The sequence below is a fragment of the Primulina huaijiensis genome, chromosome 10 (assembly GCF_012295235.1).
Source record: "Primulina huaijiensis isolate GDHJ02 chromosome 10, ASM1229523v2, whole genome shotgun sequence".
Lineage (NCBI taxonomy): Eukaryota > Viridiplantae > Streptophyta > Magnoliopsida > Lamiales > Gesneriaceae > Primulina > Primulina huaijiensis.
Window position 1 is genome coordinate 5,732,514 of NC_133315.1, and position 20,218 is coordinate 5,752,731.

Here is a 20,218-nt window from a genome sequence, read left to right on the forward strand (position 1 = left end):
ATTTTAATAATTGTCGCATTCTAAATGTATCGTATCTTATATTTTCAAAAATTTTCGTATCGTTATATCCATATCGAATACGATACGCATATCCATATCCATGCAATATAGGAATAGATAAATGGATTCTAAAACTTGTGTAATAATCACTTGACATCGAGATATATGTAATAACATGTTTACAAAAATAGATATGATCTTAGAAAGTCATTCGAATTGATTTGGACTTGGTTTTATTATTATATGATATCACTTAAAGCCCATCGAACCTAAACACGAATTGATGGGATATGTAACTTTTGAGCTTATTTGATTTGATCATCTTTTTCTTGTTCAATTGAACTTGATCCTTCTGTATGCATTGATTGGTAGATTGAAAGTAGTTTAGAACTCGCTCAAGTACTCTTCGAGACGAAATACGAATAATATGCAACTTAGGGATGATTTAAGTGATCTTTGGACTCGCTTGAGCCTTTCGTGCTTACCAAAAGCAAAATAATTATCCATAGTACCCCACTTTGAGCTTAATGAAAATCAAATGGAGTGCACCAAAAGTTCACAATAAACTTTCAATCGTATTATTTCTACAATCACACATCAATTACTCAAATTTTGAGTCTATACACTAATATATACCTAAACTTGAGAGAATAAATCCTTTGTGTTTGTGTTTTTAAGACGACAATAAATCCTAGATGTTGACAAGAAATAAGATTTTTGGGAATTCGATGAAATATTGTGTTGGATTTCTGTTTTCTCGTGTCCAAAACGCAGCGGAAGTTTTAAAAAAAATTTATTTTATTTTGACAATCAAAATATATTTGTTTGAGCACTCGTATGGTTTTATGAATAAACATTCATAGGGCGTTGGAATTTTATACTTTTGGTGAATTAAATCACTTGACTCCAACTAATCCGGTATAGGCGGATCTAGCTCTTGATGAATCCCTACGAACGATCTTCAAAAACCCCTTCCTTCAAACTTCTAATCAGGTCCACGACTAGATGATTTATTCCTCTTCTAATTTGCACTAGAAAAATTAGAAGATGTTTTACGTTGGAGATCAAAGTTTGAGAGATGACTCAAAACTTCTTTTCAGAAAAGAGGGCCGAAAATAGAGAGCCTTTGGGATAGGGGATTTTCGAAAATTCCAAAGTGTGGAGGCTAGGGTTTTTCAAAAATTGTGAATGAATTATTTTTAACCTCAAACCTAATACACATATATATAAGCTTAGGGCCCATTAATAAAATTGAATACTTAATGGACTTAATCAATTAATTATTCTAGTCCAACTAGTTTAATTAATTAATTAATCTTTTAAAGTCCAATTAAGAACCTTAATAATATGTATGTTGGTCTTGTACTCCTACAAGCCCATTATACATATACAAATTACATTTAATTTAAATCCTTTATAAATTCAACATTTGAATTTAATATTTAAATTATAAATTCAACTTCTTAAATTTATTATCTCCAAAATTTAATATTTAATAAACTCAACTTTTGAGCTTAATAAATTAAATCCATCATAAATTCAACATTTGATTTAATATTTAAACTATAAATTCAACTCCTTGAATTTATCACCTCCAAAATTTAATATTTAATAAATTCAACATTTGAGTTTAAAAAATTAAATTCTCAAATTTTATAAATTCAACTCCTTGAATTTATTCTCTCCAACTTTCATAAATTCAACTTCTTGAATTTACTATCTCATAAATTCAACTCTTTGAATTTATTTTCTCAAAGTTTAATTATCATAAATTCAACTCCTTGAATTTACTATATCATAATATAAATTCAACTTCTTGAATTTATTCTCTTAACGGGAACAAACGATCCAGTACTTGTGTGACCCTCAATGGTTCAGGGATACAGCTAGTCGTGGGTTCACAACTCCTTGTGATTCAGGACATAATCTTTTATTCGGGCTTACCTTTATTTGCCCCATTCCATGTATCAACAATTGATCATGAGAATGTCAGAAATCATATTTCTGATTAACCCCATCGAATCATGGTAAGAGCGTCTAGTAGCATCGTCCCATGATTCCCTAGGTATCACTGATAGTGCCTGTAAGAACCAGTCGATTATGATTAACGTACAATATGGTCTCTTTATCTCAAATATCCCGATCGAATCTGCAACCATTGATTCATCGAGGGTTGCATAATAATTCGATAATTATATGACACATATAAATAGTGGCATCGCATGTACTATTGGAGAACTCCTTCTCCAACATACATCTCATACTCTGGCCAGAGATTCCACGGACTATTACTTCATCAGATCACACACCCGTAGGTGAGCAGTGAATCTCCGACTACAATGCACTGGCTCCTATATGTGTTGCAACTGTACCCAACCTCGCCACCTGATGACTCTCCTGGAGCCGGTAAACGAGTCAAAGCACAGCCCTAGCATATAGAGCCTCAGTATTATCCCGGGTCGTAAGGACTAATTATGTACAATCATAACCACGGACTTATCCTCTCGATGAATGATAACCACTTGGAAAGTCCGAGGGAGGGTTGTTCGGTATAATCATCATATGACTACCCATCTGCATGTTTGGACATCTCTATGCCCTTACCAAGAAACACAGTACACAACATCACATATGCTAGTCTCGAGCTCAAGCGACCTTTATCCATGTTTTAGACGGCTGAATCGACTAGGAACGAATTTAGAATATGCAGTGTTTACAAATGAGTTTCATCGAATTACGATTCATTTGTATTAAAACATAATCAAGGACTTTATCTATGCTGATCGCATGAGTCTACAGATAAAGTGAAACGAAACAATTAAAATTTAAATTATATTAAAATAAAAATTGTTTATTACAACTGAGTCAATAAAATCACTAGCCAACAGTTGGCTTGCAGGACATCTACTCTAACAATATTGGAAATAATGAAAAAGAATATATTAAAAAAATGAAAGAAAGAGAAAAATTTTAAACAAATGAAAAAAAAAAGAATAAAAAATATGATTTAACATGTTGATGAAATGAAAGGAATTGGGGTAAGGAATGCTGATAATTCAACAAATGAAGGTGATTGAAAGATGAGGAATTGCTCTAAACAAAGAATTAGTTTATTTTCTCTCATTTTTTAATTTTCAACCTTTATTATAGCGAAGAGCATGAGACCTAACGTTACAAGTTTAAAAGACCTATTAGCCTAGTCACATTTATCCAATATACTAGTGGAGAAGAGTTATGGGAGTCGAGATTATGGACGCTTTAGTAACACATTCAACTAGCAGAGAATTGAATTATATACATTTTCATATTTCATGACACAGGATCACATTTTGGTACATTCTTCTTGAAATTTCGATGTTCGCTGGCACAGATCAAATGGACTTTTTGGTTATCATTTGGCTCAAATTCATGACACTGGATCACATTTTGGTACATTCTTCTTGAACATGAATTTGAGCCAAATGATAACCAAAAAGTCCATTTGATATGTGCCAGCGAACATCTATTTCGATGATAGTGATTTTGAATGTAAGCTAAGGGATCCAGGATTCTGTTAAATAAAATGAATTGCATGGATTTATCTTGGTATTGGTTGGGGGATATGAGATTGGAAACTCACACATGCACATGAACATTGAGTGTTGTGGGATGCGTTTGGCTTGAAAACCGTGAGATCTTGATATCTGAGGCCAGTGATGATTCCTTCATTCCACGACTTATGTGTTTATTTCATTACGTCCTAAGTTGTTCGGTTGTTTAATTCAATTCTTGTTTGTTTGCTTGGACTAACAAAAATTCAAGTTTGGAGAGATTTGATGAGTGCAACTTTTGCACTTAAATTAGCCTAGGATTTGCTATGAATTATGTTAGTTGTCGAGCGGAATTACGCGTTTTTTGTTGTTTTAGTGTCGATTCAAGAATTTAGGTAATACACGCATATCGAGGTCAAGTGGACGTGAAATGGAAGAAAAATTGGAGCTTTAAGAAGTAAACATGATGATGAAGCGGAAGCATACACACAACCGCGTGAAAGACATGAAATTTAGCCTCAAGATAGATTAAGTCGGGCGGCCGCATGAAACCAAAGTGCACCCGCACGGGAGATTACAAGGGGAATGGAGGTAGTGGACGCCGTGCAATCACGTGTTTACAGCGTGCACAGGACGAATTAAAATGCTCGGACAGAGGATATCGGCCATCCGCACGGTACCAGCATGCAGCCGCGTGCGACGCAATGTACAATTTTCAGAGTTTTGACTTTTGCTGATATAAAAGACCATAAACCTAGGCTTTTGAAAGGGGAACACAGCCGTGCTCACGAAATTTGAGAGACGAGGTAGGAAGACGAGGAACGAAGATTGAAGAATGTATATTCCGGGTACGTAGACGCGACTCAACTTCTTTCTTTTCTTCTCTTCATTTGGTTATTTGTTTTAATAGTTTATTGATGCAAAACATGTTGAATTTTGCATCATACACTTCTTTATGAACTAAATTTCTTTTCTAGAGATCGACGTAGTTTGGTCGAAACTATGTTTTCGAATTATTGAAATACACGAATTAATTCCTCTTCGTTTATTTGTTCTTAATGCTTTCAAATTACTGGCCATAATTTGATTGAACAAATAATCGATATCTATCACTCGGGAGAGAAGATTGAAATTAAGATCGTAGAAAACACATCGTTGGATATTTATACTATTCGCAAGGGATATAATCCATCTGAAATCTTAATAAGATCAGTAGTTACATCAATTTCGGTTATTGATGCTTTGTAGTAACGGTTCTATGATTTAGAACTCATTATCGTAGCTTCCCTCCTAGGGATGCCCAATAGCTTTTTACCTTATTTAATGGAAGTAATTTCATTAAAAAAAAAGAGAAAAGAACATTAGTTACATTTATTGTTTTATAATGTATTTTGAATATGAATGTTAAAATCAGTAGTAAACAATACACTTTTAATGAAATTACTTCCGGGGCAAAATGGTCATTTTGGGTTTCAGTGGCAAAATGGTCATTTTGCACCCGGGGTGAGATTTTTGTCCTGGCAGCGCCTTAAACACAAATTTATCATGTTTTTAAATTTTTATGCATCATGATTATGATTTTTATGAAATTATGGAAAATACGTTGCTTGCTTGGTTTTAAGAAAATTTACGCATGTGCATGATTTTGATAAGTGATGAAAATGATGATGTTTTGAAGGATGAGAATTAGTTGTGGTTATCGAAATATATGTAAATGCTTAAGACGTATATGTAAATGATGATGATGAGGCTTAGGCACAGTGTATGTGTAATTGTCACTGATGTCCAACAGCCGCCGGGTACTGTGGTTCTATGTATGATGGATCCATCGTAAATAATGAATGATGTACGACAGTCACAACTAATGAACTGAATTCACCAAAGGAAATGATGATAATGATGAATGATGAATGATGAAAATGATGAACTTTTTTGACATGTAATGATTTCATAGGGCACGTCTGCATTTACGCTTTTAAGTGCATGAAAGGTAAGTTGATTCGGTATATTTTCACTGTTGTGTGCTATGTATATGTACTTGTTATCTCTGGTATAGGTGTGTTGAGTCTTTAGACTCACTAGGCGTGTGTGATGCAGGTGAGCATGTTATTGAGGGGACAAGAAGTGCATAACTCTGAGTAGCAGGACTGGATGTGCGAGCACGACCCGAGGACCACATTTCTTCCGCACATGATGTTTTTATGAGTTTTGAGAGGGCATGAGCATTTTTATTCACTGGTTTTTATACGTTGATGATTTTTAGGATTTTTACTCGTTAAGTTTGCGCATATTTTGTTGAAGGGGCTTGGCCATTTTAAACTTCTTTACTTTTACTGTAAAAATATTTAAGATTATTTTTAAATGATATATTTTTCAGTAGAGTTGCATGCATGCAAAATATTTAAATGGGATTTTTGAAATGTGAGCTTTAAAATATATATATATTTTCACATTTTAAATGAGTAGACGTTTCATTTTCCTTCCCTAACAGACCCCATAATTGGTGATTCCTCCAAGCGGTGGTTTTCACCTGCTTGAGAACTTCCCGACCCCTGGCCTTGGTCCGCACACAGCTTATTCTCAGTCTCTTTAGGTTTACCAAATTTTGGTGACTTATTCTTCTCCTTCGAATTCTCCCTTCCCTTATTTCCGCCATAAAGTCCATCATGACAATAGTAAAAGATTTGGTAATTTCTTTGAGATCAACATTGATATTTTTCTCCATACACAACATAGTGTTTGTTGAAACTCCCTCGTCACAGAAAATGCAATTCCTTCCTTCATAGCCTCTTCTTCGAACTTGTGTATCAGTTGTTCCACTGATCTTCCATCAGCATCGGTTTTTTTTTCTTGTGAATGATGGCATTTTCCCTACGATGGAAGAATTCATTCTGTTTCTCAGTACGCTTTGGAGGCATCATTGTCCCACCGGGAATGCCAATTTGTTTATCACGAAAACTTGCGGGTGTGCCAAGGACGTGATCGCGCCAAATGTGAAATGATCTTACTTCTTTTTATCAAGCTTTGTGTGTCCCGATTCGACCGTTCATTATAATTCTCTTGGTATGACTTCAAATCTAAAAATATAAATTGATGAATACGATAAAATTATAGAGAGAATCCATGAACAACATCAAATCTAATTATGTTGTTATGAACTTGAATGACATTTTTAGAAGAAGGTTGGAGAAATATATATGTTGAAAATTAAAGAAACTAGACTGCTGAAAATTGAAAAAAACCAAACATATGATTGAGAGAATTTACAGAAGCTTTGTTATAACATTTTGATGAATTTTTGTCAAGACCTTCTGATTATTCATTCATGTTTTTGTTCAACTCTTTCCAGCGGTTTGGTCATCTTCCACGATTGTTCATCGTGGATCATGAATCAACTCCTCCTATCATGGTCATCATCAACTAATTCCTTCATGAGCTTGACAATTGGGCTCCTCACATTTTAAGGGCTCCCATTGTTAGTAAGCTTCAAAAAAATTGGGCTAAACAATATGATTATCAATAATAATTTAATATAATAAAGACCAAGTGAAGTCGTATCTCTAGATTATTCTCTCATTGAATACATTTGTTTGTGTGTTTGAAATTCTTTTATTTAATTTGTTAACAATCGAGATCCTTATTGAATTGTCTAATAAAGTTCGACTATTTTAATTACAATACTTAGTATAAATTTAAATATAAACACCCGGGAACAATATCCTTACCTATTCATATAATAAAATGACAACATCTACTTGCTGTAAATCATGTTGTAGCTTTGATTTGAATTTCTATTTTTGTCATCTGCTTTAATTTCTCATTTGCAACTAGATTCTCACTTTTCTTGCGGCATCGTGTATGACATAATATACAAATATTATGATTTTTGTATTTAATATGATATTTATTTTAAAAGTATTTTTTAAAAAAATTAAAATTATTTGATTTTAATATGATATATCTTCTTCTTCTTTTTTTTTTTGAAATTTGATTATTTTATATGTTTTTTGTTAATTTAATATTTAGTAAGTTTATATTAAATTTTCAAAATAATATTAACAAGTAATTTGAATTCTTTGCATGGTCCTTTGCTCCTCTTCTCATCTCGTCATATTTGGCGCTGAAACTTACTACATCTTCGGCATCGCTTTGTTCACTGTCATTTGTTAAGATCGGAACTTGGACATAACTCAAACCCAAAAGCTAGCTCAAGAGAGGAGGATTGTCCAAGTCCATATATGCAACTCTCAGGGATTTTATCTAATCGATGTGGGACAACTAACACCTTAGCCATCGGAACTATGGACTTTACGGTAGAATGGCGAAATTCCGGTGGAATGTGTCGGTAATAATGGAGTGGAGCAATTAATGAGGAGGGACCACATGCTTTGCTGCCTTTTGTGGAAGAGAAAAATAAAAAACGTGGGTTGGCTAGTTCGGAGGAAAAGTCGTGGAAAGATGGAAGACGCGTTTTATACGCGTGTTCACACGGTCAAGTGGCTCTATAAATAGACCTCCCCCTTTCATTTTGAAAGTATCCCTTCCTCGAGTTTTCTCTCATCTTATAATATTCTATAATATTTGTGAGGTGTTTGTTCTCCTGTATTAAGAGAGTATGTTCTCTTTGGAAACACAGTGAGTGAGTTGTACACCACAAAATATTATAGTGGAAATTCTTTTCATCTTGCCCGTGGTTTTTACCCTAATAATTTTTAGGGGTTTTTCACGTAAATCTCGGTGTCCAATTTATTCTTTATTTTCGGGTTTATTATCTCAAATTCCGCACGTGGGACCAACAAGTGGTATCAGAGCCTTGGTTTAAAATTTCTTAAAATTCTGAGTATGCTCTGTGGTTGCAGCCTAGACTGATCTTCCACATCAGAAAAGATTTTTTGAGATTTTTTATTTAAGGCGGGATTATTTTTTCCAGTCTACTAAAATTTTTGTAGACATAATGGCGGGAAGGAGAAACACACAAGGAGGCAGAACTAGCTGTTGCATCAAATGGTTCAGGAAAAGAATTAACAGTGTTATGGCATAGAAAGCTTGGGCATATGTCAGAACGGGGGTTGAAAATTCTCTCAGAACGGAAGCTGCTGCCGGGACTTACAAAAGTGTCATTACCCTTTTGTGAGCATTGTGTTACCAGTAAACAACACAGATTAAAGTTTGACACTTCTACTGCCAGGAGCAAAAGCATATTGGAGCTGATTCATTCGGATGTTTGGCAAGCACCGGTTGTATCCCTAGGAGGAGCGAGATATTTTGTCTCGTTCATTGATGATTTCTCTAGGAGATGTTGGGTGTATCCAATCAAGAAGAAATCAGATGCTTTCCAGATCTTCAAAGATTTCAAAGCGCGGGTTGAACTTGATTCAGAAAAGAAAATCAAGTGTCTGAGGACTGACAATGGAGGAGAATATACCAGTGACGAATTTGATGCATATTGTCAACATGAGGGCATCAAAAGACAGTTTACGACGGCTTACACACCTCAACAGAATGGAGTGGCGGAGCGGATGAACAGAACCTTGTTGGACAGAACAAGAGCTATGTTGAGGACTGCAGGTCTAGAAAAGTCATTTTGGGCAGAAGCAGTCAAAACCGCTTGTTATATTATCAATCGTTCTCCTTCAGTGGCGAATGATCTCAAGACTCCGATGGAGATGTGGACCGGGAAGACGACAGATTATTCTCATTTGCATACATTTGGAAGTCCTGTGTACGTTCTGTACAATGAGCAAGAAAGATCGAAGTTGGATTCAAAATCCAGAAAATGTATCTTCTTAGGATATGCTGATGGAGTAAATGGGTTTCGCTTGGGGATCCTACTGTTCACAAGCTTGTCATCAGCAGGGATGTTATCTTCGAGGAAGATAAAGTAAAGGGAGACAAAAGCACACTGAATTCAGAAACTACTATTTTTCAGGTGGAAAATAAGACAGACGAAGGTCAAGTTTCTTGTGAAGCAGTACCAGAGCACGAAGAACAAGAACATGTTGAGTCTGAAGTTTCCAATGTGAGGCAGTCAACTCGAGACAGAAGACCACCAGGTTGGCTTTCAGATTATGTCACTGAAAGCAATATTTCATATTGTCTATTATCAGAGGATGGTGAGCCATCGAGTTTCCACGAGGCTACTCAAAGCTCGGATGTATCTTTGTGGATGATAGCAATGCAAGAAGAGTTGGAGGCATTAGACAGAAATAAAACTTGGGATCTTGTTACACTACCACGAGGAAGGAAAGCCATTGGAAACAGATGGGTCTATAAGATCAAGCGTGATGGCAATAATCAAGTGGAGCGGTATCGTGCTAGATTGGTGGTAAAGGGTATGCTCAGAAAGAAGGCATTGACTTCAATGAGATATTTTCTCCTGTGGTTCGGCTTACAACAGTCAGAGTGGTGCTGGCATTGTGTGCGGTGTTTGACCTACATCTAGAACAGCTAGATGTGAAAACGGCGTTTCTTCATGGAGATCTTGAAGAAGAAATCTATATGCTCCAGCCAGAAGGTTTTGCGGAAAAAAGCAAAGAGAACTTGGTTTGCAGGTTGAACAAATCTCTGTACGGTCTCAAACAGGCGCCGAGGTGTTGGTACAAGAGATTTGATTCCTTTATCATGAGCCTTGGATACAACAGACTGAGTGCAGACCCTTGTACGTATTTCAAGAGGTCTGGTGATGATTATATCATTTTGCTGTTGTATGTGGACGACATGTTGGTAGCAGGCCCCAACAAAGATCAAGTCCAAGGATTGAAGGCACAGTTGGCTAGGGAATTTGATATGAAGGACTTGGGACCAGCAAACAAGATTCTAGGGATGCAAGTTCACCGAGACAGAAGTAACAGAAAGATTTGGCTTTCTCAGAAAAATTATTTGAAGAAAGTCTTGCAACGCTTCAACATGCAAGATAGTAAGTCAATTTCGACCCCTCTTCCTGTTAACTTCAAGTTATCCTCCGAGATGTGTCCTAGCAGTGAAGCAGAGAGGATGGAGATGTCTCGAGTACCATATGCATCAGCAGTGGGAAGTTTGATGTTCGCCATGATCTGTACAAGACCGGACATTGCTCAAGCAGTGGGAGCAGTTAGTCGGTATATGGCGAATCCTGGACGAGAGCATTGGAGCACTGTCAAGAGGATCCTTAGATACATTAAGGGTACCTCGAATGCTGCATTATGTTATGGAGGATCGGATTTTACACTCAGGGGCTATGTCGATTCAGATTATGCTGGTGATCCTGATAAGAGGAAATCTACTACTGGTTATGTGTTTACACTTGCAGGAGGAGCAGTAAGCTGGGTTTCAAAACTGCAGACAGTTGTAGCGTTATATACAACAGAGGCAGAATACATGGCAGCTACTCAAGGTTGCAAGGAGGCAATATGGATTAAAAGGTTATTGGAGGAGATCGGGCACAAACAAGAAAATGTTTCTTTGTTTTGTGACAGTCAGAGTGCCTTGCACATTGCAAGGAATCCAGCTTTTCATTCCAGGACGAAACACATTGGAGTACAATTGCACTTTGTGCGAGAAGTAGTAGAGGAAGGAAGCGTGGATATGCAGAAGATCCATACGAAGGATAACATAGCTGATTTTCTGACCAAGCCAGTGAACACTGATAAGTTCGAGTGGTGTAGATCCTCAAGTGGTCTAGCGGAAATGTAAGCAGCATGGAATGGCAAGATTGAAAGGATGTGTGGAGATGTGTTTGATTCTCAATCAAATCTCCAAGTGGGAGAAATGTCGGCAATAATGGAGTGGAGCAATTAATGAGGAGGGACCACATGCTTTGCTGCCTTTTGTTGAAGAGAAAAATAAAAAACGTGGGTTGGCTATTTCGGAGGAAAATTCGTGGAAAGATGGAAGACGCGTTTTATACGCGTCTTCACACGGTCAAGTGGCTCTATAAATATACCTCCCCCTTTCATTTTGAAAGTATCCCTTCTTCGAGTTTTCTCTCATCTTATAATATTCTATAATATTTGTGAGGTGTTTGTTCTCCTGTATTAAGAGAGTGTGTTCTCTTTGGAAACACAGTGAGTGAGTTGTACACCACAAAATATTATAGTGGAAATTCTTTTCATCTTGCCTGTGGTTTTTACCCTAATAATTTTTAGGGGTTTTCCACGTAAATCTCGGTGTCCAATTTATTCTTTATTTTCGGGTTTATTATCTCAAATTCCGCACGTGGGACCAACAGAATGCTCGAAGATATTATATGCACTGATGTGAAGCTTATTGCTTGTGATGAGGCTTTTCTTGTAGTGTGCATATTTTCAAAGTAATTAAATAAACTATATTCATCAATTCATTGTTTAAAAAATAATTACCTTTTTTAAAAAAAAAGATTGATATCTACAAAGGAATAGGTAAATAGTATTGGTTACGGAGGCTGTGGTGTTGGAGAAGTGTGGGGGAAAGATGAAAAATTTTTCTTATGGAAAATGAAATTTGTTGACCGTTTGTGTTTTAAATGAATTTGGGGATTAAGGAGTCAAAGAAAAATTGTTTTAAAAGCGTAAGAGTGAAAATAAATTAATTAAAAAGAGAGGATTATATTTCATATAATTGGTCAAATGGAGATTAATTTCTTAAATCTTAATATAAAGATCCCATTCGAGCAATAGGAAAATAGCATCAAATGGAGATTAATTTCTTAAATCTTAATATAAAGATCCAATCAAGAAATACGAAAATAGCTTCATATATTTATTTATGTATATTGGAAAATAAAAATATTTCTTTTAACACAAATGAATGGAAAAAATATTCTAAATAAATGCATGGAAAAATAATGTCTTAGGAGTTCTTTATGAGTTTATTGTAGTTTTAAACAATCTTTATCAAGTTACAGTAGTTTTCAAAACTTTAACAAACTGAAGTAAATTTTTTTTACATACAAGAAGCATGAGTTTGTTTTGTTGCTGCCCCTCCATGAAAATTTTATTATTTAAATACATACAGCTATATTATACGAATAAATCCATACTTAGGATTTTTTAAATCATTTTATCGTAGTTTTTTTAAAAAATTTAAATGTTATGCATTTGAGTTCTAAGTGAAATATGCATGGAACTAATAATTTTGAAAGAAATATTTTATTTCAAAATTAAGTTTGAGTACATTACAGCACGGGGCCAATTGGTGTTAATAAATAAATGCTCAATGCCAAAACAAAACATAAAAGATGACCGTTTTTGAAACCATACGGAAAAAAAAAATATTATGGATGATCTGTTACTTTCCGAGGGATTATAATTAGTACACAATTATTTTTTTCACTAATTATAGTCTATTCGGATAAATATGGTTTAAAAAAAAACTTTTCTCTTTTTTGTTTAAAAGAAAAGATGAATCAGAAGTTTAAATTTTAGAATTTGATTTTTGAAAATTCGAATCCAATTTTAGAAAAGTGACTACGATAAGATATATGCACCTTTTTTGCTGGTGCCCACGATATCTACTAGAATTTGATGAACCAAATCGTGTTATGTGTTGGATCTCAATTTTTTCGTGCCCAAAACGCAATGGAAGTTTTAAAATTTTTAGATCTTGACATTCAAGATGTATTTAGACACTCGTATGGTTTTAATAAATAAACATACATAGGATGTTTAGTAATATACCTTTAGTGAATTAATTCACTCGACTCCAACTAATCCGGTATTGACAGATATAGCTCTTGTTGAATTCCTTAACGAACTTTCTTCAAGAACTCATTTCTTCAATCCTTCTATCAAGTTCCTTTAGTTTTAATAAATAAACATATATATGATGTTTAGTAATATATCTTTAAATGAGTAGACGTTTCATTTTCCTTCCCTAACAGACCCCATAATTGGTGATTCCTCCAAGCGGTGGTTTTCACCTGCTTGAGAACTTCCCTGCCCCTGGCCTTGGTCCGCACACCGCTTAGTTTGAGTCTCTTTAGGTTTACCAAATTTTGGTAACTTATTCTTCTCCTTCGAGTTCTCCCTTCACTTATTTCCGCCATAAAGTCCATCATGACAATAGTAAAATATTTGGTAATTTCTTTGAGATCAACATTGATATTCTTCTCCATACACAACATAATGTTTGTTGAAACTCCCTCGTCAAAGAAAATACAATTCCTTCCTTCATAGCCTCTTCTTCGAACTTGTGTATCAGTTGTTCCACTGATCTTCCATCAGCATCGGTTTTTTTTTCTTGTGAATGATGGCATTTTCCCTACGATGGAAGAATTCATTCTGTTTCTCAGTACGCTTTGGAGGCATCATTGTCCCACCGGGAATGCCAATTTGTTTATCACGAAAACTTGCGGGTGTGCCAAGGACGTGATCGCGCCAAATGTGAAATGATCTTACTTCTTTTTATCAAGCTTTGTGTGTCCCGATTCGACCGTTCATTATAATTCTCTTGATATGACTTCAAATCTAAAAATATAAATTGATGAATACGATGAAATTATAGAGAGAATCCATGAACAACATCAAATCTAATTATGTTGTTATGAACTTGAATGACATTTTTAGAAGAAGGTTGGAGAAATATATATGTTGAAAATTAAAGAAACTAGACTGCTGAAAATTGAAAAAAACCAAACATATGATTGAGAGAATTTACAGAAGCTTTGTTATAACATTTTGATGAATTTTTGTCAAGACCTTCTGATTATTCATTCATGTTTTTGTTCAACTCTTTCCAGCGGTTTGGTCATCTTCCACGATTGTTCATCGTGGATCATGAATCAACTCCTCCTATCATGGTCATCATCAACTAATTCCTTCATGAGCTTGACAATTGGGCTTCTCACATTTTAAGGGCTCCCATTGTTAGTAAGCTTCAAAAAAATTGGGCTAAACAATATGATTATCAATAATAATTTAATATAATAAAGACCAAGTGAAGTCGTATCTCTAGATTATTCTCTCATTGAATACATTTGTTTGTGTGTTTGAAATTCTTTTATTTAATTTGTTAACAATCGAGATCCTTATTGAATTGTCTAATAAAGTTCGACTATTTTAATTACAATACTTAGTATAAATTTAAATATAAACACCCGGGAACAATATCCTTACCTATTCATATAATAAAATGACAACATATACTTGCTGTAAATCATGTTGTAGCTTTGATTTGAATTTCTATTTTTGTCATCTGCTTTAANTGTTAATTTAATATTTAGTAAATCAATAGACCAACTGAGGTGCTCTTTCTTTATATATAAAAGGTGCTGTTCTTTTTTACAAATATATTATGTGTTTGTATATAAAATAATTTTAAGAAAAATACTTTTAAAATAAATATAGTATTATATACAGAAAAACACATAATATTTATATATATTTTTTAAAAGTATTTTATTTTAATATGATATATATTGGTATTTTATGGGTTTTTTTTTAAAATTTAAGATTGAGTATATCAAGAGACCAATTAAGGTCTTCCTTTTTAGACCAATTAAGGTGTTCTTCTTTTTTATATAATACAATAATATAGACTTTGGGGTAAAGACTAGTGAATGACAAAGAGTTTGGTTAGGTTAGGATTCCATAGCACTCGTTACAAATTTGAAGGGCCTGAAACGTGACCCACCCGACCCATCTAAACATGAACTCATATTCAAGAGTTAATGAGTTCTACAAACAATTATATTTGTAATATTTTTTATTTTGAACTTATATATTTATAACATAAATTAAATAAAAATAACATCTAAAATAGGTTTATAACAATTTCAACCAAATATTAAGATAATAATTCTATGAAATTCAATAATCATATAAATGCCGCAAAATATTAATTAGCAATTGAGGTATATATAAATCATAAAATCTACTTCAAACTTGCAACCAGGCTACTGAATCCGATCCTAATCGGACTCTTTGTCATTGTCTTTCCTAGCTATTTTATATTAAATTTTCAAAATAATATTAACAAGTAATTTGAATTCTTTGCATGGTCCTTTGCTCCCCTTCTCATCTCGTCATATTTGGCGCTGATGCAGCCCTTTGTTAAGATTGGAACTTGAACTTAACTCAACCACAAAAGCTGGCTCAAGAGGAGAAGATTGTCCAAGTCCATACATGCAACTCTCATGAATTTTATCTAACCGATGTGGGACAACTAACTTCCTTAGCCATCGGAACTATGGACTTTACGGCAGAGTGGAAGTTCCGGTGGAATGTTCGAAGATATTATATGCACTGATGTGAAGCTTATTGCTTGTGATGAGGCTTTTCTTGTAGTGTGCATATTTTCAAAGTAATTAAATAAACTATATTCATCAATTTATTGTTTAAAAAATAATTACCTTTTTTTTAAAAAAAATCTAGCGTTTTACATTGATATCTACAAAGGTAGGTAAATAGTATCGGTTACGGAGGCTGTGGTGTTGGAGAAGTGTGGGGTAAAGATGAAAACTTTTTCTTATGGAAAATGAAATTTGTTGACCGTTTGTGTTTTAGATGAATTTGGGGATTAAGGAGTCAAAGAATGTTTGACAGATCTCTTATTTAGGACATCCATGAAAAAGTATTACTTTTTATGCTAAGAGTATTACTTTTTATCGTGAATATCGGTAGAGTTGATCCGTCTCACAGATAAAGATTCGTGAAACCGTATCACAAGAGACCTACTCATCAAGAAATACGAAAATAGCATCATATATTTATTTATGTATATTGGAAAATTTTTATTTCTATTCACACAAATGAATGGAAAAGAATATTCTAAGAAAAAAGTTGCATGGAAAAATAATGTCTTAGGATTTTTTTTTGAGTTTATTGTAGTTTTAAACAATCTTTATGGAGTTACAGTAGTTTTCAAAACTTTAACAAACTGAAGTAAATTTTTTTTTTACAGACAAGAAGCATGAGTTTGTTTTGTTGCTGCCCCTCCATGAAAATTTTATTATTTATATACACACAACTGTATTATACGAATAAATCCATGTTTAGGATTTTTTTTGACAGCTGAAATCTTGTAATTTATTAAGAAGATGATAGGTCCGCAATTACAAGTTTAATCAACCACAAAGGAAAAGATCCATGCTCCCAAACAAAATGAGAGGAGGATGAAAAAGCAAAAGCAGCAACCGAGTGAGCCACCCGGTTAGCCGATCTCCTAACATGAATAAGATGAGGGCTCCCGAGTGCCTCCAAAAGTATGCTAATATCCGTAGCAATTTAACCCACATAACTAAGATCCTCTTTTGGTCTTGTGACTGCTTGCACTGCAAGAAGAGAGTCCGAGATGATTTGATGAATCTGAATGTTGTGCTGCCTAGCGACCTTCAAGCCAGCCTAGATGGCAAGAAGCTCGGCCATTGTAACAGATTGGGCTTTGTCAATCAATTCTCCGAAAGCCAAAATCGGTTGTCCCTCATGATCACGAATCACACCACCAACTGCACAACTAGGATATCCCTCTTTATAAGCTGCATCCACATCCAACCGGAATTGGTGAAATAACGGGGCAGACTAAGTGCTTGGAGAGTTGATCAAAGTTGACTCTGTGCCGCTCATAACAGAATTACGTGCAGCACCGAATTCCCTGAGCAGATTTTCACACCAATCAGCATCCAATTCTCGAGCCTTGCCATTACATTCATGAAGATAGCAAAGCCTCTCATTCCAAGTGGCCCAAGTACGCATGACAAACAGTTCGAAATCAGGTTTACTCAGCTTCTCCTTCATCCCTAGAAATATATCAAAAACATCTAAGTGGCGAAACTGCTTAAGAAAAGACCAAAACCAACTTCTTTTCCAACAAGATTTCACATCCGGGCAAGAGAATAGGGCATGACTGGAAGTATCCCAGTTAAACTGACACAAAGGACACCTTCCAGTAACTGGAACATGATGTGCAAGAAGGTTTTGTTCAGTTGGGATAATATTATTAAGCGCTCTCCACCAGAATATTCTCACTTTTGGAGGAATTGATAATGACCACAGGAACTTCCACTAGTCCTTTTGGGGTGGGGCCGAGCACGAGAGGGGCTGATCATAGAGGCCTTGGGCAGCCTTATATCCATCCCGTACCGAATATTTACCTTTCGGGTCACATTTCCAAAATCTCGCATCCTTTATATTTGTCGGAGTGATGGGAATACAGGTGATTTTCTGAGCAATAAGTGGAGAGAAAATCTTTTGGATCAGAGGCACGTTCCACATACCATGCACCATGAGAGACTTCACTTTAGAGAATGAGGCATAGTCAGGAATTGGTGCTAGGCAGGTTCTAGGACCCGGAAGCCAAATATCCTCAAACGTATTAATACGAGCCCCATCTCCCACCTTCCAACACAAACCTTCAGCAAGTAAAGGCCTGCTCCACATCAACGCTCTCCAGATGGAGGAAGGATTGCTGCCCATTTCGGCTTCCATAATATCCTGATGGCGAAAATACCGGCCTTTCAAGACTCTGGCCACCAAAGAATCAGGTTCCGAGATAACGCGCCAAATCTGTTCAGCTAGTAGGGCTTGATTGAATGTCTCCAGTTGTCTGAACCCCAAGCCACCCATGCATTTCGGCTTACACAAGGCTGGCCACGATTTCCAGTGCAATCTCTTTTTCCCTACGTCCACTCCCCACCAAAAATTAGAGCATTCACGCTCTATTTCTTCACACACCGATTTGGGAATACGAAAGCAGGACAAGGCATAAGTAGGGATGGACTGGAGCACCGATTTGATCAATGTTTCTTTTCCCCCTGCCGAAAAAGTCTTGTTTCCCCATCTTTGAATTCTCTTCGCTACTCTCTCCACCAGGTATCTGAATTGCAGTTTCTTACTTCGCAAAGAGATGGCCGGGAGGCCCAAGTACACTGAATGGGCGTGAACCACTGGGACAGCTAACGCAGACTTGATATTCTCAGCCAACTGCTCATTTGTATTCGGGCTGAAGGAGAGGGAGGACTTTTCGAAATTAATAAGCTGCCCTGAAGCCTTCGCATATGTTACCAGACAATTGTGCACCGCCAAACAGTTCGCCATTGTAGCTCTGAAGAACAAGAGGCTGTTATCGGCAAAGAACAGATGGGTAATAGATGGGCAGGAAGAAGCTAGCTGAACCCTAGAAATCAGACATTGTTGTTCAAGTGAGACGAGCGCAGATGACAATCCGTGGGCGCATAAGACGAATAAGTAGGGATAAAGAGGGTCTCCTGTCTCAGTCCTCTACTCGGAACGACGTTCCCAACCAGGTCGCCATTCAGAGAGAAAGAGTACTTAACTGTTCTGACACATCGCATAACCTTCTCTACCCAACATCGTGAGAAGCCCAGTCTGATCATTATGTCTTCAAGAAAAGACCACTCAACTCTGTCATAAGCCTTACTCATATCAAGTTTTAAAGCAGCACAGCCTTTTTGTCCCTGTTTTTTGCTTCTAATCCAGTGCAGCGTTTCAAAACTCGGTATAATATTGACAGAGATCAGTTTGCCTGGGATAAAAGCACTCTGAAACTCATTCACAGTATGTTTGAGAATGGGACGCAATCTATTCGTGAGAGCTCGAGCAACAATTTTATAGCAGACTTTGCACAAACTGATAGGCCGATAGTCCTTCATAGTCATTGGAGTCGCTACCTTAGGTATCAATGTAACGGTAGTGGCATTCCAGTCCTCAAGAGGGGCTCCTCCATTCAAAATATTTAAACACTCCATCGTCACCTCCTCCCCAATCACTTCCCGAAACTTCTGAAAAAAGAACACCGACATACCATCCGACCCTGGCGCTTTATCAGGATGCATATCAAACAGGGCCTTCCTAACTTCGTCTCCCGTAAAAGGGGCACAAAGAACATAGTTTAACCGATCATCAATCATAGGGCAAACTTGATTCAATATCTGTAGTTTGTCTTCCTCCGAAGGGTTACTAGAGGAATACAAGTCGGAGAAATCATTCTGAACGATCTCCGCCATACTCCCAGTGTCAGTGCACCAATCCCCGTGAGAAGAGACAAGCTCTCTAATATGGTTCTTAGCTCGACGCGCTGACGCACACGCGTGGAAATATTTGGAGTTTCTGTCACCATGTGCAAGCCAATTCACCCGAATGCACTGCTTCCAGTATAATTCTTCCTTAGTTGTTAGCAACTCCACCTCTCGTTCCAACTGCCCAATTCGATTCCCAGCTAGAGCCCACTGGTCATGGGTCCGCAAAGCATTCAGCTGCCTGCGTTTGTTTCTGATCTGTAATGACAACTTTTGAAGCCTGTCTCCTGTCCAAGTCCTGAGGAGCTCCAAACACTTGGCCAGCCTATTTGGGAGTGACAAAGAAGTATTCTGCTTATTCCATCCCCTCTTAATAACATCGGAACAGTCTGCTTCTGTCGCCCAATGTGGCTTGAATCTCATACAGACAGAGGTCCGAACATGCAAGTGTTGCGGTGCTTCTAGCTCAATAAGTATCGGTCGGTGATCCGAGTGATAAAAATCCAGATTATGCACCCTCGCAGCAGGGTAAAGAATTCTCCACTCAAAAGTAGCCACATATCTGTCAATCCTTTCAAAGATAACATTGGGTGTAGCACGACGGTTGACCCAAGTAAAGAATTCCCCCTCAACATGAAGATCTTGGAGGTTGGAAGCATCAAGCACATCACAGAACGCCCTAGTTTTCCCCAAGGGACGTGGGTTGCCCCCATGCTTTTCTGAGTCAAAGCAAATTTCATTAAAGTCACCTCCCACAATC

General features: G+C 36.3%; 1 protein-coding gene across 1 annotated transcript; it reads right to left on the minus strand.

Annotated features, from left to right (window-relative positions):
* Positions 1-16,825: 16,825 nt before the first annotated feature.
* LOC140985844 (uncharacterized) lies at positions 16,826-18,517 on the minus strand. The gene is made up of 3 exons (XM_073453797.1): positions 17,575-18,517; positions 17,059-17,220; positions 16,826-16,959 (listed from the first exon to the last, which is right to left on the minus strand). The coding sequence occupies exons 1-3, from the start codon at positions 18,515-18,517 to the stop codon at positions 16,826-16,828; spliced, it is 1,239 nt and encodes a 412-aa protein (XP_073309898.1).
* Positions 18,518-20,218: the final 1,701 nt, after the last annotated feature.